Source organism: Carassius carassius, chromosome 43, assembly GCF_963082965.1.
Source record: "Carassius carassius chromosome 43, fCarCar2.1, whole genome shotgun sequence".
In the NCBI taxonomy this organism is placed as follows: Eukaryota; Metazoa; Chordata; class Actinopteri; order Cypriniformes; family Cyprinidae; genus Carassius; species Carassius carassius.
This window is the reverse complement of record NC_081797.1, coordinates 18,065,250-18,092,897: the sequence shown is the minus strand read 5'-3', so window position 1 is coordinate 18,092,897 and position 27,648 is coordinate 18,065,250. Positions and strand designations below refer to the sequence as shown.

Sequence of the window (27,648 nt, the reverse complement as noted above, 5' to 3'; positions counted from 1 at the left end):
TGTGAACACCCATTAAAGAGACCCTGTTTTGGCTCCAATGTGCAACATACAGTCAAATTCATGTGCACGTATAGTATTTGACACTTCCGCATCTAAAATGAGTTTTTAATTATGTGTAGTAGTCAGTCTGATGTTTGAGAAAGTCAGATTAGGTCAATGGTCTCTTGCTAGCAGCTAGCATTTCTAAATTTGGAGGACCACTATAGATTTATTGGTTATCAGAGGCTAAGAAATTGGAGACTTGAGTTTTCCATGACTTCTACATCGAATACGACATCATTTTTCCAACCCGCCTGGCATGCCAAGTCTTTATATTTTTAGGCACTCTGTGAAACTGACAGAACTCTTAGGGGGAAATCCAACCACCGACAGATGTCATGTAAAAGTCCCTGCCACAGCTGATGAGGTCATTGTCAAAAACTGATCTGCCTTTATTGCGCACCTCGCTTTCTGACAAAAAAACAAATTGCACCACATTGTAGTATGATTTTTTCATTCACCACTAATGAAAACTGAAAGCCAACAATGCAAAGAAATGGTCTCATACCAACCATGAGACAATGCCCTGTTTTTGAGGCTATAGATATGGGTTATCTTTTGTGATTGCATTGAATGACCAACCTGTCATGCATGCAGTTCACCAGTCCGGTTCTGTATTTGTATTTATTTTTTAACTGCAGCTGTGAGTTAGTGTCATTCTTGTGATTTTTATAATTAAAATAGATTGGCTAGCAATTTGTAAGATGTTATCTGTTGTTGAGTTTGCAAGTAATGGACTTAAATTTAAATGTAAATTTGAAATTAAATTTATGCATTTAGCAGATGCTTTTATCCAAAGCGACTTACATTGCATTCAAGCTAACCATTTTCTCCTAACATGGGTTCCCTGGGATTCGAACCCCCAACCTTGCGCTTGCTAAGCAATGCTGTACAACTTGAGCTACAGGAACATGTTATTAAACTAATTAAACTATTCTTGATATTTTGGGTAGGGGTGCTCCGATCACGATCGTCCGATCGTTATGCGCATCTCGTCAGTTCTCTAATCAGCGGTAAATTCCATCAGGTGCGTGATTTCACATAGAGCAGCTGTTACTACACAGAGCCATTGTTAACTGAGAAGCTGCGCAAATCCACGTTCATTTTCAGCGTTTATTTGCGCATCTTCTCGGTTAACAACGGCTCTATGTGAAATCACGCACCTGATGGAATTTACCGCTGATTAGAGAACCGGCTTTACTGACGAGATGCGCATAACGATCGGCCGATCGTGATCGGAGCAGCCCTTATTTTGGGTTAATACACTGTTTCAAATTGATGTTTATATTTCATTTATATATATATATATATATATATATATATATATATATATATATATGTATACTGTATGTATATATATATATATATGTATACTGTATGTATATATTATTTTTATTATTACTATTCTTTTATATATATATATATATATATATATATATATATATATATATATATATATATATATATATATATATATAAACAGTAATATGGTGCTTGTCCTAAGAATGTCAGCCCTGGGCCTTTATGTGCTATTTGTTTCCCAAAAAAAAGGGCACTTGATTCGGATCTGCTAGCTAAAACCAGATCCATCTGAATTTAACAGAGTGGCAGTGTTTTCTTGGGTCACTCTTTCGCTGCATTCCCTATTTCATGCCATAGCTGAGCCTAGAGGCTGTGTGGCTTTTATTATCTCCCTCAGTAAAGAGGATAATGCTCGTGATTAATGCAAGTCCTGGATAAAGCTGGAGCTATCTGGGTGTAAGTGGGGGGAGGTGGGATGGGGCGAATTCTGGAAACTCTTTGTTATTGGATGAGCATGACATCATAATCTTTAGTGTGGCCACTGGCAGAGCGCTAGCAGAGCACGTGCAAATCATCTATGCGACTAGTGCAAGATCCAGACAAAACCCTACCCCTTTCACCCCCCACTGCTTGGGACAGCTGCCATTGCCAGAAGTTGTAGCATCAATGTGTTAGCTGAAAGTAACGACATCACCGCAACCAAAGGCCACCAGTGTGGTCCATTGTGAGTGTGAATAAAGGGAGGAAGTGAAAGAGGGTATTAATGGATGAGCAGCACACATCCACACTGAGATAATGCCGAGGTCCCCCATGGCTCTGTGTTCGGCCCATTTCAGATTACATCAGCGGAAGGCACCATATGCACCGATTGCCTGGCCTGCATTGTAAATGGGTCAGTGTTAAGTGCAGTAGATAGAGTGCAATGGTACAGGAGCAGGACTTCCTCTGCAGCCACGAACAGTCTTATGGTAATCTGTGCTGCTGAATGTTCCATTGAGCTGGTACTGACAGATGGCTATGAGATCGCCCAGAGCGAAGACAGCCGAATAGGCAGATCTTAAGGATGTACGGACTGAACAAAGACAGGAAGCTTATTCTCCAGACCGTTATCTCGTGCTCTTTGTAGAACATCACCTTTTATTTACAAATTTTAAATTTTGCATGTAGAAATGAATAGGGTTGTATATTTTCGCAAGAAAACATCAGTGGTCCTTGTGCGTGCAAAACCCCTTGACATAATAATAGGGTGATGCAATGTGGTTGCTAGTGTTGTCTGTGGGAGTTGCTAGTTTGTGGGTAGTGACTAAATCAAATGAGCCTACGCTTAAGTCTCTGATATTTTGATGCCATTTTTTGGCATGGTTTCCTTTTTCAATATAAGTCTTTGGGATTTTTATAGTCAAACGCTTTCCTGTTTTATTTACATTTATTTACAATTGCTGCAGGCAGCATCATGGAAAAAAAGCAAAATTATAGGAATCCAAAAAATGGTTATATATTGCATTACGATATGATTATATATTGCATGATCTGATTTCAGTGATATTATTGAATAAGAAGATGAATTAGAATTTGATAATGATGCTAACGTTGCAACATTGATATTGATAATAATAAATAATATTTAATGTTTTGAAAAAAAAAAGTTTTATCTACTAACCCTAAGTTGAGCAGCAACAGACTAAAAAGCTGTAAGTAGCTTCCCATCCTGTAGCTTTCTACATGTTTTGATGTGAAAAATGACTCCTACGTTGTTGACTATGTCCTGATGTGTCTACTGAACGTGTGAAGGGACAGAGGACATACTTGTCAACAAGTTAAATTAGCTATAACAAACGAGGCAGACGAGAAGTGAATGGCACTGGTCAAATGGTCTCAGGATATATTTGGCCACACAGGCCCGACAGGTGACATATAGAAACCGAACGTGCCATTTTTTAATCCTGCTGATGTCACAGCATGTAAACGATCTGAATGTTTCGGGTGACCTTGGGACCATCGTGTGGCTCTTGGAAAATGTAGCTATTTGACACGCTCGTCTTTGCGGGTGACAACTAACTATTACTGAACCTCTCTATGGTTTGGTTTAGTAATAAGCGTTTACCTAATTACAACCCCATAGCATTTGCTGACAGGATTTTTGAGGTGTCTCTGGCTGTGTTCAGAATAGCATATTACCGTACTATTTTTAATATTTCTTCAGTATGCAATATATACTGTATGCTATTCACATTGTGTTAACAATGTTATAGTTGCATTTTATTTAAACTGTGTTTGTTCCAATAGATATACTCTTTGTGTGAAAAGTTGTGTAAAAATAATAAATACATTTACATTTATGCATTTAGCAGATGCTTTTATCCAAAGCGACTTACGGTGCATTCAGGCCAACATCTTTACGTAACATGTGTTCCCTGGGAATCGAACCCACAACCTTGCGCTACTAACACAATGGATACTAACACAATGCATACATTCTACCACTTGAGCCACAGAAACAAATACATATGAAATAATTAACAAATATTATACTGTATACAGGCCGTTATATATTTCTTGCCTGAAATAATTATTACATAAAACCAATATACAGTACATTGTGTATTGTTTAAAAAAAATATATAAAATACATATTATACATTATAAATTACAAAATATATATTATTGTCTAAAATAATTGTTAAATATATTACGTTATTTGTATTGTTTAAAAATAACTCAAATAAATGTTATACAATACATATCTGTCTAAAATATTTAAACAAAATGGTAGATATTATACTTCTTACAGTATACTATATATTTATTGTCTAAAATTAATAAACAAAATAATCAATATTATACATTGTACAGTACATGTACATTTTTTTAAAAAATAACTGAAATATTTTACATACAGTACATCACATATTTATTGTCTAAAATAATAAAATAAAATAATATATGTCATACATTGGATAAGCCATTATATATTTTATATATTCACCACACTGCAGTGGATATCCCACAATGCAGTGCCTTTAAGATGACCTTCCATTTGTAGTGTAATTAATAAACTGTAAAATCTTTAACACTAAATTAAAAAAGAAAGAAAGAAAGGGGAAAGCATTTTTTAATTTCAAAGAAAACTGTATGCCACAGTTGGCCAGGACTTCTTGTTAAAAACCAGCTGACAGCTCAGTACTAGGTGTGTGTTTGCCCTACAGGTGACCCAGGCTTCAGCAGGCCTTCACGAGAGCCCATAATCCTCAGGTGATGATGTCACCGTCTAGATTTAGCCTTCATCCCATTAAGGCGGAACACCTTGTACAGAAGGGGCGGGGCCTGTGAGAGACGGACATGGCCTAGTTTCTCACCATCCCCTGTCAATCAGCAGCCTCAGTTTAATACCTTATCTAACAGCTAAGCTTAACTTGCGTAATCGCTCAAGGTACATGACGAGCGATAGGTGTAAACCTTCTCCAGGCCCTTTAAAACCAGGACTGAGGTGCTATTATTTAACTTTCACAGTCAGTGGAGTTGGGCTGGCAGGAAAACACGGTAATCTTCCACCGCCGCCGACTTTCGGCAGGTGACATCACCTTTTAGGCGCAATGCCAAGCTGGTGTAACACACACAGACTTTCGGTTTCTCACACGTATATCTTCTCACCTTCTTTCTTACTTGTAGATCCACCCTGCATTTGCAAGGCTGCGCGGTGCTGTTTCTAAAAGATATGATCAATATAATATGTTGTGAAGACTTTACTTGGATGAAAGGAAATATGATAACATCAAACTGGAGATACAATTGACTGAAGTCCATTGAAACCAGGTCAGTGCTGTTTAGAGTAAAGGCCAGGTTAAGTAAGATCTGACCTTCTATCTAAAGATTAATGTGTAATGGTTAGCTGATGTTTTTTAGTAGCTAAAGGCCCCTTCACACCAATGGTGATAACTATGATTACAAGTTTAACTATACAGTTTTAATAATCATTTTAATTCTGTGCGGATAGGGATGTTCACACCGCACAACTGTGATGATAACAACACACATCAGTTCAGAAAAGGAGGAATATCATCATATTCACCCAATAATTTAAATACTGTATATTATTATCCCACCCTGAATCAGTATTATTGAAGTGTAACTGATTCATTTTAAAGATCCCATTAGTTATTCAATCACAAATCCGATGATGCGCTGACATTTCTGCAAAATATTCTTTTGAAAACAGAAAAAAGTATGTGTAGCTCTTATTTTTTAACACACAGCAATGAATATTGCACAATGCAATGCACTCGAGTTGACCTTTCAGTTACAGTGGAATGTAGTTAATGCTTTAAAATCTTTTTCTTAGTTTTTTTCTTTTTACTTAGTTTAATAAAAGGAAAAAGGGCTTTTTCATTTTACCGGCCATCAATAAATGTACATTTAAAATAAGTTTCTGAGCCAAAAAACAAAACAAAAAGGAGGGCCATTGTTTTACATTTACATTTAGACTGTGTCCGTGTCAGTTTTGTGCACATAATGTGGATAAACTATGATAAGTGAACACGTGCTTCAAATGCGTGGATGCAAGATGTAAAATTTGTTCACCTGAAAAAAATTTTTCTACATGTTTTCTAGTAGTAAGTTTTCTACATTTTTCACGACTGATTCAATCACCTGAGAATACAACACACTGAATAGCATGAAGCATTCAATTACCCAAATTCAGTTACCAAAACAATATTTTTGATTTAAAATTTTAAATTTCTGATAAATAAAAACTTTCAAATCACTACTGGAGCATCACTATTCTCTTCTTTTCTCATAAATTCGCTAATGAAAACTTGAACGGATTTTTACTTAAAAGCAACCTAAATTGCCATTTGTGAATCTTGAAAACTTAATTTACTCTCCATTTCAATTGGACAGTCTTCACCATTTTTTTTTTCTTTTGTTTTCCGCAGAGGAAAACAAGTCAAACTTGGCTTATTTTGTTGCTTTTTTTTTAATACTGTAGTCATTGATAATTGCGGTGTTGCTACACTCCCATGCTCTATTATTAATCACCAATATTGTGTGTTTTCTCTCCCTGCATGACTGTCCTCTTCTCATCCCTTTTTTTCTGTCCCTCCATCTTTCTTCATCCTCTGTTACTGGCCTGGTTTCTCCTCCCCTCCTCTCCTCTCAGTGTGTTTTCTCCAGTAGTGCTCCAGTATTGTAGTGAGTCATTCTGCAGCGGCTCTGGCTGATGGTCATGTGATTAAAAACTGCCTGACAACATTGAGACAGCGGGGCTCGCGTGCAGCACGCACACACACACACACACACACGCACAGCTTCACACTCCTGCTGCATGGCAAACGCACACACACACACACACACAGCTTCACACTCCTGCTGCATGGCAAACGCACACACACACACACACACACACACATATTCAGATTCAGGTCTTACGCACTGATGCACGCGCTAAAGCCTCGCAAACACCACTTTATGTGCAAAAGACGCGTTTCTGCAAAAGATTGGCATTTGGAGCAGGAATATAAGATCCCACTTTGCTCTTGATTCTTGCATGTTTGTCAGAGAGCATTACGTAAATAAAAAAGCATATTAAAAAGGTAATGCATTTCTCAAAATACAGTATAATAATCATTATCAGAACTGTTAGTGATTGATAAAACCGGACAAATTGATTAATCGGTCAGTAATCACTCATGCGTGGCCAAAATGTTGTCTCCCTCTCCGTGTCACAATCTGTCTTATCTTTAAATGTAATATTTTAATAAATTATTATTTACATAAGCATATTAATGTTCAATTAATATTTATTATATTATTAAAATATACAGTATAGTCAATTCAACAGTTCAATAACCTTATCAATATACTATGTAAATATGTATTATTAAAATATGAATTATGTAAACATTTGAATATTCATCCCATGTAATACAGTATATTATAATAATATATTTTCACAGTTCTTAGCAATGAAGCAGTAAATAACTGCAAGTATTACACCTATTGAATATGAAGTATTGTATCTAGAAAATACTTTGTGTGTATATTTTGTAGTGCTGTCGAAGATTAAATAATCACATCCAAAATAAAAGTTTTAGTTTACATAATACATGTATGTGTACTGTGTTTATATTTTGAAAATATTTCATGTATTACATTGAAATATTTATTAGGGGTGTAAAGATACACATATTCGTATTGAACCGTTCAGTACAAGGGCTTTCGTTTCGGTACGCATTACAAACCGAACGATTCGATTCGTTGGACCAAATCTATTACATTTGGAAAATAAAACATCTTAAAGTGTGTGTAATATAATGTTCTCAGTGCAACAAGGCAGCCCAAACGACATATAAACTTATTTTATTACGCCTAATATTACTATTATTATGAAGTCACTTTTATTATTAAATAAAAAAAATTACAATTAATTTGGCCTGCAATAATTACCAAATAACTGACTTGCTGCAAAGATTAGACTATATATTTACTTATATATTTACTATTTTTATTATTTACTAATAAAAGGTATTTTAAATCTGGTCTAGTATACAATGAATTATAGGTCTATGATTAAAATATTAACACTTCAGCCATCAATAAAAATCAATTAAATAAGAAGCTTTTATTTCAAACACCACATTTTTTTCCCCGAACTATGTAATATTAGAAATATTAAGAGAATAAATTAAAACAGTTAGCTAAATACGGTTATCAGGATATGTTGAAGTAGATTCGTCTCCGTCATTACTCCATCATTGTGTTTTTACTTTCACTTTCTGCTTACTGAATTGACTCCGATTAAGACGTTCACCGACATTACTCTTGTGCAAAGTTTGCACGTTGCTCGTGTGTGATATCCATTGGCTTGCCTTCATCGTTTAAAACAGAAATATTTCCAACATTGCGACGTAACCAATTAGCCCCGTACCGAACATACTGAACTGAACCGAACCGTGACACCACTGTGTCGTATCGAACCCAACCTTGAATTTTGTGAACTGTTGCATCCCTAATATTTATATTAGTGTATTTTATATTTTATATATATATATTTATATATATATATAAAATATTTAATATATTTGCACTCAGCTTGCTGTGCCTGTATCTGTGACGTCCTGCTGATGGGTTCCTGTGTGTTTGTGCTCTGAAGGTGGACCTGGGCCGCAGGCAGGAGGTGGTGGTGTACGACCAGGGCACGAAAGATGCCGGGCAGCTTCCCAAAGACAGCTTCGTCCACATCCTCCTGAGCAAGCTGGACGGCCCCTTCCACAGGGTGTCTCTGCTGACAGGTACAGCTGGAGAGAGACTGGGACGTACGTGTTGATGCTGGTTTACACCAGCAGAGGGCGATTCTTACACCACCGTTTCCCAAACACTTCTACTGTCATTCCCTCACATTCACTTTACACATATGTCTCTCGCTCTCTGATGTCCCTCATTGCTCTGTCTTGTCTGACTGTTTTCTTTTCTGTGTAAATGAATCGGAGGCCTTGATGATTTGTGTTGTTTGCTGACAGACATTTTTGTTATGTCATCATTGGAGGAATGCACACACTGGACTGCTTCACTACTTGTTTTTGCACCATGTAGTTGTCTATTTAACGCTCCTCAAGGTTTGCGAATTGATTTTTCTTTGTGTCGCTCTTTGCTGTAGACACCAACAAAATACACCGAAACTTAGCTAAATCTCTGTTACCAAAGCGTGTGTGTGTGTGTGTGTGTGTGTGTGTGTGTGTGTGTGTGTTTTATAAAAATTTTATATATATTCTTTTATATTGGCCATAAAATTATTAGAAATAATTAATATGATTATTAATAATAATGCTTTTTAATAGGTTGTTAAAGTTAACTTTAAATAAAATCATTATTTGTGATGTAACATTAAAAAATAATAACAATAAAAAAAAAGAAGAGTCATTTTTTAACTCTATAAATGTGACTTTTTATTTTTTGTTTTACACTTTTATTATTGCATATTGGTCATTACATTAGTATAATATTAATAAAAAATAAGTGTTGTTAATGCATATTGTCTTTTACTAATGCTTTTATTAATGCATATTGGTCATTACATAAGTAGTAATTATTATTAATAATGTTAATAAAATAAATGTTGTTATAGTTTTTTTTAACTCTTTTTATGTGACTTTAATCAAAATGTAGAAAACTGAAACAAAATTGCATGTACATGTCTTCATTTTTCTTTTTAATATATTGTATATTATGTTTGAGTATGGACTAAATTATACAATAGATTATTTAATATACTATTTCAACAAAATTACTTAGCAAGGAGATAGTGCAGTAAATATTTTAAATGGTAAATATTTTCTAATATATTGTTGTCTAATAATAATAATGAACCAATTTTAAACATTATATTATGTATATATTGTAACCAACATTAATATTCACATATTCTCGCTCGCTCTGTATGTTAATAAAATATAGTATCATTTAACTATAACAATGTAGCATTATAATGTAATATATTTACATTTATGCATTTAGCAGACGCTTTTATCCAAAGTGACTTACAGTGCATTCACGCTACATTTTTTTTTTATTTAACGTGTTCCCTGGGAATCGAACCCACAACCTTTTGCACTTCTATGCGAAGCTTTACCCCTGAGCCACAGCTGTTCATTGTCTATTGTTTCTAGATAATATAACAAATTTTATATGTATTTAATATATATTATACTCAAAAAGATAATGATCAAAAATCCATCAACCTCCGTAATTGATACTGTAAATATTATAAATGAAATATAAATAAATAAAAATAAAATAATATATAAATAAAATAAAAATTAATTAAAATGCCCAGCCTTCCTACACAACTTCTTAGGAAAAGCATTAAAGATGTGTGCAGGCTGCAATGCACTGGTCCAACAGGAATCTCCTGCTGTCAATCAAATGATGGCATGTTACACAAAAGAGATGTTATTTAACCTGCATATAGAGATCAAACCCTTTAAAAAACACTTAGACTTTTTTTACATTCCAAAAATACCAACTTTTTGTCACTCCCTATAATAATGACTTCTGTCAATAGCAATCGTCACAGCAGAGTACTGCTCTCAAAGTGATGAGTCTGTAGAAATCCTCACAGTAGCTTTCAGAATTTTTCCTCTAACTTCTTACTAAGCTGCTTGATCCAAATATGTCAGTGAAAAGAAGCTTAAATTTATTTCAGTCAGGATTTGGGGAAAGTTCAGCACTTTTGCGAATCTTTGATTATGTGGCTGCTTGCGCTGAAGCGGCTGTCACCTTTAAAGCTTAAGACCTCCTTGAGGCTCATTTAGTGTTTTTCAGTAGGCTTAAATTAGAAGTGTCACTCGTTACATGGAAAGTTAACACTGAAGCTGAGACAGCACCTTTGATATAGAAAAAAACACATCTGTCATCTAAAAATAGACTGTTGTATATTAATATAAGACTCATTAAAGTATGGAATGTAATTATTAGTGGTGTTTGCTAAGATTTATCTGTTGCTCAATTGCTGCATGGATACTGCTGTTGGGTCCATGAAATATGAACTATTTTTCAATATCCATTCTTGTATTATCATTCTCAGACTCTGAAAATAGATATTTGTGTAAATAAGGCCAGAAAAGAAGACGTCATGATTTTATTAAGACCATATTCAGACAGTATTGATGACAAAAGGCTGTAGAGGAGATGATGTAATGTACTTGCAGGGATAAAAGCGTTTGCGTGTCTGCTGTTGCTCTCAAATAGAACTACAGTAATATCACTACAAATGATCTCTTCCAGTTATTCGAGTTGAGTATTTTCATTACGTGCACTTTTAGATGTGTGTATTTCATGTGAGCAAATGTTTTTTATAAAATGTGGATTGCATATATTTTATAGAAACACATTAGATTAACTCTTTCCCTGCCAAGAACTTTCCAGCTTTCTATATTTTCACTGTTATATGGTAGGAGGCGCTATTACGCCTCTTCTGAATGAGTGCTGAATCTCTGGATCAAAACATGGCGAAGAAGCAGAAACAAGAGATTACTTATGTAAGCAGATGAATGTGTAAAATAATGCATTATTAAATAAGAACTAATGTTACCACGTTAAAAGAAGACTCGGAAAGTACAGTAATTTATGACTGTAAAGTTTTGAGGATTTAGATGGACTCAGTCTAATACAGATCCAGACATAGACGTTGCCAAAAACTTGATTTTCAAAAACTTTTTTATGAAATGTACCCACTTTCAATATATTCAGTATATATATATTTGATTTATTATTCTTTTTTTAAGGATCTGTTCTTTTATTACATATTCAGATGTTCAAACAATATAACATTTCTGGGAGGCAATTAAAATTTTGTGAAAATGACAGAAAATGCTGGCGGTGACTGCCAAATTATATAAAAAAAAACAACAACAACAAAAGCTGGCAAAAGAGTTTATTTAACATTTTCTCCATATTTGTGTGTCATTTTTGTGGCATAACCATGGGTTTATTGTAGTGTAGTAACCATGTAGTAGTAACCAGGTTTTTGCCATTGATTACCATTTGAATACATTTTTACAAGTACTACAATAATTTTACCACAAGTACCATGGTTAAACTATGGTTAGTGCAGCAAATGGGTAAGTTGAGGCTACCTTGATGTCACTATAGTATCTGTGTTTTTTAAAAAAAACCATGGTTAATTTTCTTAGTGTTTTTGTAACTTTTTAGTTTATTTTTTGTGCTGTTAGCTTAGCAACACGCTAATGTCTAGTTCTACTGGAATCAACTGTGAACATTAGTCAAGTTTCTTGCGAACTTAAAAAATCTTTGGAGTGTATCCCATAAGTGGAGAAATATGATGAATGTCGAACTAGTAGGCTTACGTAAGTCGCAGAAATTCCAATAAGACTGTTTAGAAATGAGGTCGTATTGCAAAACATCTGACCTGAATCAGATTTAGGACCACGTGTAGAAGTGGCCCAAGTCAAAATTCAACATTTCAGATTCCATGTAATTTGTGCTGTTCACATTTTAATGAAAAAAAAACATAAGAAAATAAATAAATGATTTGGGCAACTTTTTTCTGCAGTCTGACTGTAACCTTAGTGTAAGTGTTCAAACAAATGCACAGTTTTTCAAAGTATACTCCATTTGATAGCGTGCACAAACACATCCACTCGACACATGCACACTTGAACGTTTCACCCTTGTCCAGTGCTATTTCTCTCCAGAAGTTATTTGTGAAAAAATGGTCTTGGCTTTAAACTTAAGTTGCAAACATCTCTAAACCCCCTCACACAAATGCTATACTCAAGCATCTATTTTTGTAGCGTCTGTAGTAGTTGCTGTTTTGTCTGTAGAAGTTTATTTTTTTCACTGCAATACAACGGTGGAGCAAGTGTCGCTACCTTGTGGACAAAAAATAAGTTGAGTAAAAAAAAATCACATACATTTATATGCGCACTATGCTGTTCACACACACTGAACACATACATTACAGTGACTAGTAATGAAGAGAGCAGAAGCAGTACACAAGGGTTTGAATCATTATGTAACAGCGTTTTTGGTTTAGCATTAGATAAGATATGGTGTTATGATCGGAATTGTGATGATTGTAAGTGCTAGTCTCTAAATGAACAGGACGTTTATGACCACTTCCTGTCTAAAAAACAGTCACTGTTTCCTCAGTATAAATGCTATCTGGATAAAAGAGTGCCGTTTATGCACAAACCAACTTTGAAAGTCCCTCAAAGCGATGCAGACTGATGTAACGGAGAGCAAGTGATGGTTTCATTGTTTGATAACCTTATTTGAGGATTTCATGAAATGTCAACACTTTACGTAAAAAGAGCTTTTTTTTTTAATGCGTGGTTCTCAAAGAAGTTTGTCTACACTCTTAAAATCAAATGTTCCAAAAGGTTTGTTTCGCAATGATGCCATAGAATCACTTTGAGCCTTTTTAAGAACCCTCCAGTGATCAGTTCTTAAAAGAACCTTTTTTTGTGTGTGTGTGTGTGTGTGTGTAAAAATTAAAAATCTAAAAAATCTTTTTCCACCATAAAGAATGAAATGCAAATGTTGCTGTGAGCATGTAGGAAATATAATATTTAAAACATGAAATAGACTCCATATATAGAATACATGAAATAACTCCTTAGCAGATCTATACAGGTGGAGCTGGGGAAGGAGGAGATTTCTGAAGCGTGCTGCAACTGCTACAGCAAGCACTAGCCAAGTATTTGGAAGTTAAGCAGCAAGCTCATTGGCTGTTGATACGATAAGAAACCAGTCAAGAAATTGATGATGTAATTATTTTAGATTGATTTAGAACCTATCGGCCTGCGCCATCTAGAGTTTCATGACAGAACTTTGTATTTACCTGTTTCCTCTGAGAATAAGATGCTTGGCACTGCATTTCTAATGTTTGGATCTTTAAAAAGGCTATGAAAATTTTTGGAGGTGCAGGGATATTGTGTCACGCTTTCCTTCCAAATTCAGATCCGGTAGAATCTAATCAGTTACATTACACACCTTTTACATTTTAGCAACTGTTGTGAAATCTTGGTCAGTAAATGGTTAGACAATATCTAAAATGGTACAATACCATAATTTGAAATGGTTTATGTTGTGTGCAAATTTGTCAGTTAGCCAGCATACTTGGCCATGTTTATGTAGTGATGAAAATGGATGATGACGTTGTTTGCTTTCAGCTCATTGAGAAGTATGTGGTGGCACAAATCACAAGTGTATCCATGAACTTTACACCAAACTTCTTCATCTGCTTCTTTTCCTGCAGGGTTTAGCTGAAACTACCACACCTGAACCAACTCTTTGGGTTGGCCCCGTTGACTGTCAGCAAGTTCGTCTTTGTTGCCTGTTGAGCTGGCATGCTGTTTCCTGTTAATGTCAGGCGATCACAGGATCTGAAATGTTTTGCAAGCTGTTGTTGAATTTGATTGTCCATCTCGCTCCACAGGCATCTCGTTCATGCCGTTCTTCTTATTGGAATGGCACACACACATTTACACACACCGCCTGAAGCATTCACACCTCACCCACAGGGAAAAGCTTCAGAACGAATGTGTGCGTCCTGCAGATGTGCAATCACTCTTAATCTCGCTAGACTGTTGCCATCTGCCTTTGTTTTTTTTATGTTTTTTTATGCATGGTAGGACATCAAGTCCACTTGGTCACCTATATGCGTTCACGTGTGTCAATTTCTCAAGGTATTATATGGGTCAATGATATAATTCCTGTTTTGTCCTATATATTAATTTAATCAAAAATACAATAATTTTTTGAGGAGATTCCAGGGTGATATACTGTCCGGATATCATAATGAAGAAAAAAATCCTAATTAAATAAATACATTTATTGAAAGAAAATTTTTATTAGTTTTTACTTGCTGGTTACACCACATGATTTTTTATTTCTTTTCTTTTTTTCATTACAAAATATATTGATCAATTAATTGAATCATTTATTTAAAAACTGTAAAAACTTTTTAAAACCATATGAAACCAACAAAAATGCAAAAAACTCGTAGATGCTTTGAAAAAGGATGAATGGAATGGAAAATGTCCTCTGTACCACCAATAGTTAACGCAGCAAAAGTGGGAGGAATTCGGCAGAAATGGCTGTTCCTTTCCCTTTTGTATTTAGCTGCTTTTGGAGCTGAATTAAGCTTTGTCTCGCTCCCGGCTTCTATTATGCAACTGGGCGTTTCTTGCTGAAATGTTTGTGTGTGTTCGCCAAAATGAGGTAATGAACAGGTGGTGACGCATTCGCTCTAAAACAATATCAATATATCCTTTCACTGTAAGCCTGCCCTCAACATTACGTTCTCTCTCAGACTCCAGACTCGCCACGGTCAGCCAAAGCTCCAATTTTACCGCCGTTTCTACGCCCAGTTGAGGTAAAGGACAGGAGGGCATTCATGATTTAAACCAGCACAGGAAAAAGTCTGACAGACTTCTCTATGAAAAATGTTTCCTATTATATTTTCTCGACTTTAACTGGTGTAAGCCCTGATTATAACAAAAAACTCAATCATCTTTTTAGCCTCAACGTTCAGCAACATTCCAAGATGCATTTTTAATCATAAATGTACACTGTTCCAACTATGAAGTTAATTGTGTCAGTGAAATCACTAACAAAAATGGCATCACATAAGATGAGAAATGTTGGAACTTAGGCTAATTCTTGCAAACCATGGGAACGGATTTGGAGAGATTTTAGCAGAACCCTTGGTGGTGGCCTGTTTTTGATTTGGGCCAATATAAAAACACCTAGCAACCATAGAGAGCACCCTAGCAACCACATTGCATTTCCCTTGATATGACCCAAAACACCTTTGCATTGTGGTATTGAGTTTTGCATGGACAAGCACCACATTTTCTTTAGATTCTAGTTTATTTAGGAGACACTTTTATCCAAAGTGTCCTATAAGTGAGGAACAGTACAACAAACTGAGCAAAGCAACGTAATGTGAACAATAGATTCTCTCTTAAACCTTTTGTCAAACACAAAAAAATGATATTATGAGGAATGTTGATAACCAAACAGCTTCTGGTCCCCTCTGACTTTTTTTTTTTCTTACTGTGGAAGTCATTGGCTACCGTCAACTCTTTGGTTACCAGCAATCTTTAAAATATGTATGAGTCACTTTAGATGGTTAACATCTAAAACTTCATGCAGCAGTTTGACTTCCTGTGTCTATGTAACCCATTTCCATTATTGTCCCAGAGCAGCATGGGGATCAATGTTTCTATTGAAAAAGAGCCACTGTTGCCATTAGGATGAGGTAAGCTCTCGAGGGACGTTCTTGGTGCTCTGTTATTTTCAACAAACACACACACACACTCAACTCTTTCTCTGGCCATATAGCTTTCTGATTAGACCATGGCTCTATTTTTAGTTCAGGCTCCTGTGGTCATCACATCTGGCGCCAGTCGCCTACTTGAACAGCACACATATACACGCTACAGATTCGCAAAGGTCGAAAAGATGACCTTTCAGTCTCCACCCTGTACCCTCGACATACACATACACCACTTTGCGGTATGAAGAAATGAGTAGCATTTGTCCTACATATGGCCCGCTGTAAACTTGGCTATAGTTTCTCTGTGCTTTCATAGACCTCAAATTATATGCGTTATATCAATTCTGAGAAACAAGCTGAAGAAACGAAGGAATGCCCGCTGGCCGACCAGTGCCAAATACTTTCAGAATGACATGATCTACCTCTCCTCTACCTCTTTTTTCACCCTTTCTTTTCCTTGAATCTACCTACCATTCAAATTCCCTTTAAAAAAATAAAAGCATTAAGTGCACTTAAATAAATTGAGGAATACATTTCCAAACTACTGTACATTATATATACTGTATATATATCCACTCATATTCAGTAAAAAAAAAAAACTCTGAAAGATTTATGCAAAAATGTTCCATTTATGAAAATTAGCTGGGAGGTGAATTGCTCTGATGGTAGGAAAATTCATTATTCTAGAATTCACATAAGATGTATGTGGTTACATTTGGTGATTTCTTTCAGGTAATGTTCCAGTTCTAAATTAACATGTTAAATTGACAGCCCTTGTTCTATTCTCTTCCAAAAGTTACAAAGGTTTTGGTGGCTCTTCAAGAATGCAATGAATTCCAGGAAAAGTTTGCAGAACACAGGACATACACATACACAAACAAGTGACGCAACCCAGCGCTCATTTCCTGATAGAGGCCCACAATCCTTCCATTCCACTTTCGGCTAAATTTGGATTTCCAGTGGAGCTTGAAGCCCCTGCGTAAAGAATGTGGGCTTTGTCATAATTCTGCTGTCTTATTGCAAGCATTAATACTCCCTCTCATTTATCTCTCTCTCTCTCAGGCTCTCTCCATTTCTCTTTCCATCTCCCCTCTTTCCTTCCCACATGAAGCACATCCTCCCAGTTGTGTAACCCTCTCTGGAGAGCTCTCTCCTGGTTTACATGTGGCCAGATGACATCATAGTTCTCCATAGGGGGTTTAGATTGCTTTCTTTTGCTGTCTTTTAAGGGGGAAGGGTTGGGGAACAGAGACCTTCGTCCATATTAATAGATCAACCCTATTTCTCAATCAGTCCTACTTGTTGTGTAAGGAAAGAATGGACAACATGGGAATAGATGATGCATGAAATGTGGTCAAATATAAATATAATACAGAAGTGTTGTTTAATGCATGTTTCCCCATATATCAGGTCCATTGGTTCAAATTAAAAATTTGAAGCAAATAGTTTTTGCAGGTCTCGGTTCAAATTCAACTAATCAATTTTATTCACAAAACATATGCTCAAATCATCAACAGCACAATGTGAAACTACATGGCTGCTCTAAATGAAATTTGCAGCTATGGTAGTGATATTTATTGAATATTTCATAACTGACTCTAACTGCAGTTTTATTACAGAGTTCTCCATTTAATTCTCTTTTCCTCCTACATTTGAACCTCTGCCATTGCGCCATTAATGTTAAGCTTAGGAAAAAGGAAGGAGTGCAACAGTTGGTCAATAATCTTCTCAGGATGCCTTGTCTTTGTCTTTTTCACAGCTCGCAGTGACAAGTGTACAAGTTTCTTGCTTAATCCCACAAATGTCATCATTCACTTGTATGAATCACATAAGATTGTTTTATGCTTTTGGCTATGAACAAGTCCTTGCAAAACATCTAAAAATTCTAATCTGATGAAACTGGCCTCCAGAAGTGTTAAAACCGGTTAGAACTGGGTCCTACTTCGGCTGTCGGTAACATAGCTGAAACATAGCAGACCTTGATTAATGAACTTGACCTTTGACCTGTACACTGGGTTTCAGCCCAGTACTGAGTGACGGCATCCTGTTGAGCCATTACATTTAGAAGCCTCGAGTCTTTTCCGAACTATGCAAGATCTAGATCATAGTCTTTTTGGCATTAATGGTGTTTAACAGGATTGGCAGTGTTAAATGAAAACTAATATAAGAGTCAAGCAAAGCTGTTTTATCACCTCATATCTCGACATGTTATAGGAGATTTGGAAGTATTGATAGAAACATTGAGTCACAGCAATATCCCCGACCAAAAGCCATATCCTCTTGTAAGAGGATTTGCAACTTTACAGTAAAACTAGTGGTGTGAAGAAGTTGGAAGAGGAAAAAGTGATTTACAGTACACTTAATTCAGAAACAAGCAATCTGGGAACTGTCTTTCTCAAGGACACAGTTCCTTTGTTGGGTTCAAATCCGCAAATGGTTTTGATCACTATTCCATTCCCTAAATTCTTAATAAAAAATGTTCTTTATTGGCATCGTTGGTTCAATGAAGAACATTTAATATCCCTGGAACCTTTCCTTTCTACAAAAGGTTCTGTACTGTGAAAGGTTCTTTAGAAAAAAAGAACAAAAGAGCTGTTTACTAAAAGGTTCGCTGGGGAACCATAATTAAAAAAAAAAATTTTCTATGGCATCATTGTGAAAAACCCCTTTTGGAACCTTTATTTTTAAGAGTGTAAATTAGCCAGATTAGTGGTATTCAAATGTGTCACCATCACGTGTGTGGAAAGTCCTACATCTGAAAATGTTGTGGGCTGCTGTCTAACAGCTGGGATGTGTCTGAGATGAAACTTAAAATAGCAAGTTTGCAGCGGCCATGTGCATCTCATTAAACCACGTCAACAGGTGGTTGCAACAGAGGATGATGATAATTTAATGATATAAAAAATAGAGCGGTACACCTGGGGCTGAATGATTTGGGCAAGAAAACTGAAATGTGAATAAAAATCTAAAATCTTAAGGTGTTTAAAAATATAATAAACAAAAAAATCCAAGTTTGCTGTGCTTACAACAATGCTATTTACTACTGTTTAGTAAGCTTTATATTTACTTATTATTTTAATATCACACAAATGTTAAACCAGCTAATATTGGAAAATTGCAGGGAGCCCTTAAAGCTTCTCATTACAACATTGGTTCCCAACCTTTTTCAACTCGCGGCCCACACAACCAAACATATATGTTTGCGCGGCCTACTGCAAAAAAATAAAATAAATAACTGACCCCGCTATTGTACGGTTAATAACTTAGTACTCAGAAGCTAGATTTTTAACTGTATTTATGGAATGAACTAGGGCTGTGCGATATGGACAAAAAAAAACAAAAAAACATATCGCGATTTCTTTGATCAATTTTGATATTTTGATTTTAATCACAATTTTGACGCACACATATATGCTTTACAATCATAAATGCATTCAGGATGAATTTGAAACATATTTCCAAAAGAAAACCAATTAGAGCTTTATCAAAAAGTTGTAATGTCTCTAGAACAGACATAAGTCAAAATAATCACTATAGTAAGTCATTACTATTACTATAAGTGTAACAACATTTATAGACTTATGTCTAAATAAAATATAAATATATACAGTATGTGTGTGCGGTGCAGAAGCAGCAGAGAGAGTGCATTAATGTAACGCGAAAGCACATTAAAATAATGCACGAGAGCGAATCTCTCCGCTCGCACGCAGATTTCCTTTTGCTCTGTCACAAAACCAGAAGAGGTTGCTCAGATACACGCTGCTCTCACCCGGAGAGAGTGTGCGCACTTAAAACGTTTCTCATCGCACTTAAACTGCGTCCTGTGCACTCACAACTCTCTCTATGCTCATGTGCTAGATATTAATTTTCGCACGTTTTTATTTCTAGCCATTTACCGCGTGCAGTGTGAATGCTCTGATCCGTTAACATGGGCTCGGAAAAAAGGCGCATCGCAGACAGTGTGTGAACCTGGAGTTAGGCATATGCCCAGTCTGTTCTGTTCTCGCGCTAGGCGCTGCATTCTGATTGGATCAGATAGCATAATGCGGGAGGTCAGGGCCACGGAAAATCTTGCTATAAAGCGAATTAGAAATCGCGCAGGCTCAAATCGTTATTTTATGACGATTTCTATTAATCGCACAGCCCTAGAATGAACTGGCAATGAACAGAAAATAACTCGGACTGGCACCGCTCAGCAAAACGGGAAAACTTGATCCAGACAGAGCTCGGCAGCGGGTAGACATGTTGACAGCATTTATGCATGTTTGAATTTGTTGTTCTGTAGCATATGCAGCAAAAATATCTAAGATAAAATGGCGGTTTATTCTTAAACCAATCAGCAAGCTCGAATAGTGGAAGCATAGTTACAGTTTAATATTTATTTTTTGTTATTTAATTATATATATGAAATATATTATTATTTATTTTATTAGTAATTGGCGGCCCACCTACAATACCATCGCAACCCACTAGGGGGCCGTGGCCCACAGGTTGAAAACCACTGCATTACAACAATAGAAGATGATTGGCACATGTTGCATTCCCAAACTCAGAGCAGATGCAGAGAGAGTGCGATTTTATAATCACACTAAGTCATATTGCAGTTTTTGTTTTATTATGATTAATTGTTCAGCCCAGGGGTAAAGACACATTTATTGCAGTATGGCATGTATCTGCTGTTTTGTTGGCGGTAAAACAATATAGCTACACATGCATAGCGTGTAATGTCTACACACACGTGTTGTGTTTCTTTCTTTCCATGACTTCATCATGACTTCACTTATGGCTTGTATACATAAGACATCTAGAAGCTTAATCATGCAGTGAGAATTCTAGCTCCCTCGCCCCATATCGTAGGTGTAAATGAGAGATGCCCCATTGGGATCCATTTATGTGATATGTATGTCAAACTCCAGTGAAATTTCACACTGTTTTATCACAGACAGGGGGATTTGGACACACTTAGACTGATGCACACATGTGAGTGTTGAGTGATTGGAGCTGGCGTTGCGCTCAACTGGAGGCTACCTCACACCTCAGGCATGACAGCTGGGGCCCCGTAAGCATGACATCATGGACTGATGTATACACGTATCGCATGTCACTGGTGCTCTGACAACAACCGCTATCAGCGCTAACCCCCTCCAACTCCACACATGCACAAAAATTCCTCTTCCATGCACACACCATCCTCTGTTAGACCCCAAAAGTGCTGTATAAAAACATTTAATATATTGGGGCAGCACTTCATATTCTGCACATATAGGGTTTTGGAGTTGTTGCCAAACTGCATGAATGATGTGGTTCCTCTACTTTACCTGATAGATGATCCTGCAGTGTAATGTGTTGTAATCCGATACAGCTTCTCTCTACTGCACCTTTACAAACATCATACTCCGCCATTAAGATGTTTACTCTTGATGTATGCAGTAAACTTTCACAAAGTAATGAATGATACAACGAGAACTAACCAGCATCGACCAGCCTGGACTTGGTCTTTTTTAGCAAGAATGCTTTATGCGCTTATAACAGTCACTGTAACTACTTCATGCAGTGCTCTCTCTGTTACTAGCAATTTTAGCATGTTTAGGCTGGTGTGCTCTTACAGCACATGGATAGATATATTAGACTTTTAGTTTATTGAACTAAACTAGATTTACACATTTCTCAGATGTGTTTGTCATGCATTTAATATTTTCATTTATTGGGAATAGAACCCATGACCTTAGTTTTGCTAGTGCAACGTTATATGGCTGGTACTAACAAGGCATTTTAGGTCATTTGCACATGGTATTGATGCGTATTTGTCGATCAGATTCACAAGTGAATGACATTAAATAGAGGTTGACAATAAATAGAGGTTTAAACAGGGTCAGAAATGCTTTCAGCTTGTCCACTTTTGATCACTTTCAGAGGTAGTCAAAAGCGCATTCGACCAGATTGCGTTCATAGTATAAACGCTTTTGGTCAAATGCATTCAAACATGCACGAAAGGCCGCCTCTTTTCTGCCTACTGACCTAATTCTTAAACATAACAGGATTTGTTGTTGAACCGCGCTAGCCAGGTGGGAATTAAACTTTCCTGGCTGAAAACTAAGTTTGGTTTGAATGTAAAAAAAAAATTTTTTTAAAGCAACATTTTTGTTGATTGATTTTAAAATTTGCAATTTAAAATGTACTGCGCTTTGTTGCAAATTGAACGCATTTAGAAGAAGTGTTAAAAGAGAAGAACAAACGCATCTGTGTACATATTTTATCTGTGTACTTGCAGTCTAAAACCGTGGAGGGTGTTAAAATATTTTCATTTTCAAAAAACATTGAGTGGGCCCCTAAGGTATCTGCATATTTGCTCGTTGAGTAAGGAATGTGGTTGCATGTCTTACTCATAAGCCAGATTCAGCTAACACACGAGAGAGAGAGAGAGAGGAAAGACAGGGGGAGACAGAGTGAAAGTAAGCGAGAAAGGAGAGAGACAGGGCAGACTATGCTCACGGCAAATGAGCTAATTCACTCTAAGGTCACACAGAGAGAGAGAGGCGGGGAAAACTTGAACGGAGGCTGTACAACAATAGCGAGCTCCACTTTCAGTTGTTGCCACACAGAATGAGATCGAGGAAGGATCCGTGGCGCTCCTGAGGAAAGACCACACATTTCTTCTGCCCTGGTTTCTGTGAGGTGGGACGCAGTTGTTGCTGCTTTCCTGTGGAGTTTCCCTCCTAAGTGATTTTTTTAGGATCTTATCTTTTCTTGGTACCCAGTACCTTTCACAAGTATAGTTCTTGGACTGTGGTTTGGACTGGTTGGTGCAGATGCCCTTGAACGTGGTCATATCCCCTCCGGAGAACTGCTTCTGGCCAGGGATCGAACGAACAGACATGAGGCTCAAAATCAGAGTCCGCAAGATGAGGAAGGAACGCAAGCTAAGAGGTGTGTAGCATCTGTTGTCACCTGGACCATTGGTGCTTTCCCATCTGTACCTGTCAAGCACATGTTGGTTTGAGTTGATGCAATATTTTTCATCATCTTTCTTTTCTGTAGTCCCTAATATTTGTCTGTTAGAATTATTTTTTTTAGTGTCTTTCTATTACCTAAATTTATGTTAAAGAGTTTAATGTTAACCTAGTATTTCTCCTGTAATTGTCTCCTAGAATAGTAGAAAATTCAGTGGACGTGCATTGGATTTATTTGATTTGAGTTTATTTTTTAATGCAGTTGCTTTGTGTGTGTTAATGGTTCACAACGTTATGCACACATGCAAGTGCATATTTGAGTTGCGTGTGCATTCTACTGATGTCACCAAATGCAAGTTAAACAGTTGGACTTTGCCAAGCAATTTACTTTTATTGCAGTGACGTCTATGTTTTCGTAATGGCTTTAGGGCAGAAATGCAATAATTGTAATGGCGCCAACAGTTAATGATTCGATGGTACAAGGTCCTGGGGTTTAACACTTCTAATCTTTCAAGCATGACACAAAGCGCAGGGAGTGATGAGGTAGCCACCAACCCCCTGCTGTTTTTTGTGTTCCTCATTGTGCAGCATGCATGTGTGCAATGATGTCATTGGGCCTTTATTCAGATGCTAATAAGTATGTGTGTGCGCACAGAGATGGGGACAGATGGGGGCTGCTCCTCAATGGCGTCATGTCTTCTGCATCTGGAGACTCGTATGTGTGTGCGTGCGTGTTGATGTGCATTAGTTTCATTCAGGGGCCCATCAATGCTGCTGGATGTAGAGCCTTGAATGGAAGCCTGTGTGAGAGTAGCTATAGAGCTCAGCTGAAAAGATGAAAACTGAGGGGCTCCTAAGGATGGAGGTCAGGTGCTGCAGGACAATGAACTGATATCAAAGGGTGGAGTTAATGAACTGTGCACTTATTAAACACAAATGCGGCTCGACAGTTCATGGCCATATCTGAAAAATGTAACCTTATTACCTTGCCTGCTTGGTTGCACAGTAGGGGAACATGGTATTGCAGCTGCAGTCGAATTTAGGTATCGCACAAGTCTGTGGTGACCTGAGCATTGTAGACTCTGTATAACTGTATATCTGTAGATCTGTATAACATTGTAGACTCTGGTTATTGCACTTTTGAGTAGAACTGAGGTCTGAGGCATGTCAGAGAAAGTTGGATGGTAAATGGAGGTTATGTAAGTTTTGTAGAGAGAGAGAGAGAGAAAAAAGCATAGAGGAAGTATGCGAGTGGCACATTGCCTTTTCGTCCAGCGTGAGATTGACCCTGGCATACTTCTCTTGCTGAAAACACACATGCACTCATATGCCTAGTGGTTTTGAGAAATATCACCACTGCCTTTTTACGTAACTGGAGTCTATAAAAGTGACTAATGTTGCCTAAGTCAGTCGTGTGTGTCTGTGCATTGTGCATGTGTATTAATTCGATTCTTAGAGTCCTACATACTCGCAACACCTAGTGAGAACATACGTTTCTTTTAAATGTGCATTTGAAACACTTCTTTAACTTGAATGCTTAAGGTGCAAATAATTGTTCATATTTCTGTGGAAGAAGTAAAAGTAAGCGTTTGTTGATTCAACATTAGCAAGATGTTTAGACAGATACGGAAGCTTATGGTTTCCTTGTAATCCTAACTGTCACCACCACCGCCCAGTTAGAAATGATAGCTGATGACCTCACTCAAGTATTTCCTCTCTTGCCTTTTCAACAATGTGTTGCTGTACGTGTTCCTGTTTGTGTTGCTGTGGTCCAGTAACACATTTTTTCCCCAAGGAAGCTATATAAAGCACCCCTGTAGATCTTTGAAGCAGGACACTATTCCAGATCCTTGAGGGAGTGAAATATCACTTCCAAAGGAGATCTTGTCCACTTGCCTTTTGAGCTGTGGTCTTGCTTTCATAGATCCCAGATGCCCTTTGAAATCCTTGACCTTTGAGTTCAAGGAAGAGGGATGGTCAGTCAGCACTGCTTCCCTGTTTTCGCAAAAGTAATGCATTTGAGAGATGTGGGAAAGGAAGCTGGTTCTAACCAGCCTTAACCAGGCAACATTTGTAGTCTTGCTTGGGCATTGCTGACAGTATTGACATAATGACCAACCCTTTTTTAGGCAGTTATGTCACTGGGCCGGTGAGGGGAGATATAGTTGGGGGATGGGGAACAGGCATCCAGGATTTGATGTTTTATCAATGTGTTTGAATGTATTTGTGTGTGTAGTTTGGGGGGAAGGGTATAATTGAACCAGTATGGGGGTTGTAGAACATTTGGTCGGCAGTCATTCATCTACCACTGGTTTCGAGAGCGTATGGAGGAAGCACCAGGGGCCCGTTGGTTCTGCTTGAGTGACATGCAAATCACCTCAGTTTTCAGTGCTGAGAGATGATGTCATCGTATTGTCATTAATAGCAGGAAACAGACAGGTTGTCATTCAAGCTCTTAAAGAGGCAGGCACCCCAAAACAAACAATAGTTGTTTAGATGGTTATTTGCACATAGACAAGAGGGACAGGTGTTCCTTGTTGTCAGTTAGGGCAAAAGCAGCTGGCTTTTAAAGTTCACGGTTAATTGATTTATGATTTGGCACCCATGTTTAGACTCTGAATGATGTCCTGCAATAACATTAAGCATGGCTGACGATTCTCTTTGTTGTAATCCCTCTTATCACCTCACTCTTTATTTGCCATGACTCATTTTATTGACTTGTTCATTTTAACTCCTGCTTCCCACCCAGATCTTTTTAACACAAGTCACTTTTGTTTGGACTATTGCACTGTTTCTTGGCCGGGATGAAATTATTTCATGGCTCCCTGGTTGACTGCTGTGTGTCCACGCTCCCAGGGTTACCATGTCCCAGATTCTCATGGAGCTCATCTGCGATTAAGGTCTAAACCCATCTGCCGGGGCTCACGCTTTCTGGCAGCATTGCACAGCTCAATGAAGACTTTACTTTCTTCCCCTGTAATTCCATTCCTCTTTTCCATCTTTCCCTGTTACACAAATGCAATCTAGTTCAGCTGTTTATAGATGCACATGAGTCCATTTGCAGATTTTTACCTTGCATCTGTACATTTGTACATTGCTGTCCAGACACCCAACACCCTTGAGCTATGAATCAAGGACTTGGTTTGCACCTGTGACCACCCTCATTCTCTGAGTCTGACGCAATTGTTCGATTGAGGATATTAGGTCATCCAGGAAAAGGAGCTCCTGCAGACAAATGCCAAAACTGGAGCCACCCACCTCTTAAAGAAACAGAATCCTTCTTTAGGCCAACTGGCCTTTGCTTACTTGACTGCTGTGTTTGTACATGCACTGACCTAGTTTGGCATAATCCTGTTCATAACATCTGAATACTCTCTTGCTTAGGTTTTGACAAATGATGTGTGACATCAGCATGTCTTTTGTTAGTATGAAAGGTTTTGACTTGAAATATGCCTCTTATTATTATAGGTTGCCCTGTAAGTTCTTTGTCCTGCATGAGAGATTTTGAGTTGCATCATTTACAATAACGACTTATGTTACAACAATGACAATGTTGACAGTAGCCAAATCCAGCATTCTTGTTGGTCTTGTCTTTCTTCTATCACATAGGTAGGGGGTTATTTTGTTTCCTAAAATGTTCTCTCTTTTTCTCTGTTTCTTTAGGTGGTTTTGCAGCATTCTCATCTTGTTTCCCAGGCCTGTGTGAAGGCAAGCCAGTGGCCACTCTGCCTATGAGTTTGTCTCAGCCATGTCTGCCTGTGGCAAACGTTGGTCCCACACGAATCCTGCCCCATCTCTACCTGGGCTCCCAAAAAGATGTGCTCAACAAGGTACAGCTGACTGTAATTGAGGTCTTGGAATGTTGGAAACTTTTCATTTGTTAAAACTTCCAAAAGTGGAGTAGTCACATTGCATAATTCATACCTTGGTTCTTTGCACTATCAGGATCTGATGGCTCAAAATGGCATCACATATGTGTTAAATGCAAGCAACACCTGCCCAAAGCCAGAGTTCATCTCCGAAAGCCATTTCATGCGCATTCCCGTCAATGACAACTACTGTGAAAAACTCCTGCCATGGCTAGACAAAACCAACGAGTTTATTGGTAAGAACCAGCTTGTGACAATAGGAAAAGTTTTAGTTTCCTTGGCTGATTTGATTTTCTTTAATTGAACTTCACATATTAGCATGTAAAGTGAGTAGCACCCCCTCTGATGGTATCAGGAAGAACAAATTTGATCCTCAAAGCATATTTGCAGAAATCATATACTTTTTTTTTCTTGCTTGTCACTAAAGAGGTATTTGGTTGTCTTGCATGTTTTGTGTTTGCTCACGTTTTCCCCTTCTCCCTTTCAGACAAAGCCAAGGTTTCCAACTGTCGAGTCATTGTGCATTGTTTAGCTGGCATCTCCAGGTCCGCTACCATCGCCATCGCTTATATTATGAAGACAATGGGCTTGTCATCAGATGACGCTTACAGGTAAACTCACTCAGACACCCTGCGGCTTGAATTGCAGTCTCAGAAAGACATTTTCTGCTATCTGTAATTTTATATCC

At 37.3% G+C, this 27,648-nt stretch overlaps 2 protein-coding genes across 4 annotated transcripts in view; both read left to right on the top strand.

Annotated features, from left to right (window-relative positions):
• Positions 1-27,648, top strand: part of LOC132124986 (dual specificity protein phosphatase 8-like) — a 43,750-nt gene that overhangs the window by 12,716 nt on the left and 3,386 nt on the right. For 2 of the 3 annotated variants that reach the window (XM_059536175.1, XM_059536176.1), the window contains exons 3-6: positions 8,492-8,630; positions 26,755-26,921; positions 27,037-27,196; positions 27,448-27,571. In XM_059536175.1, the coding sequence (XP_059392158.1) occupies positions 8,492-8,630; positions 26,755-26,921; positions 27,037-27,196; positions 27,448-27,571 (590 nt within the window). Of the gene's footprint in view, positions 1-8,491; positions 8,631-22,607; positions 23,069-26,754; positions 26,922-27,036; positions 27,197-27,447; positions 27,572-27,648 lie in introns of those variants that run through there. The other variant, XM_059536177.1, reaches the window with a different exon arrangement.
• The window catches only part of LOC132124987 (MOB kinase activator 2-like), a 65,410-nt gene continuing 48,172 nt past the window's right edge, over positions 10,411-27,648 (top strand). The window contains exon 1 of the mRNA XM_059536182.1: positions 10,411-10,415. The gene's annotated coding sequence lies outside the window, so the exon portion shown is untranslated. The remainder of the gene's footprint in view (positions 10,416-27,648) is intronic.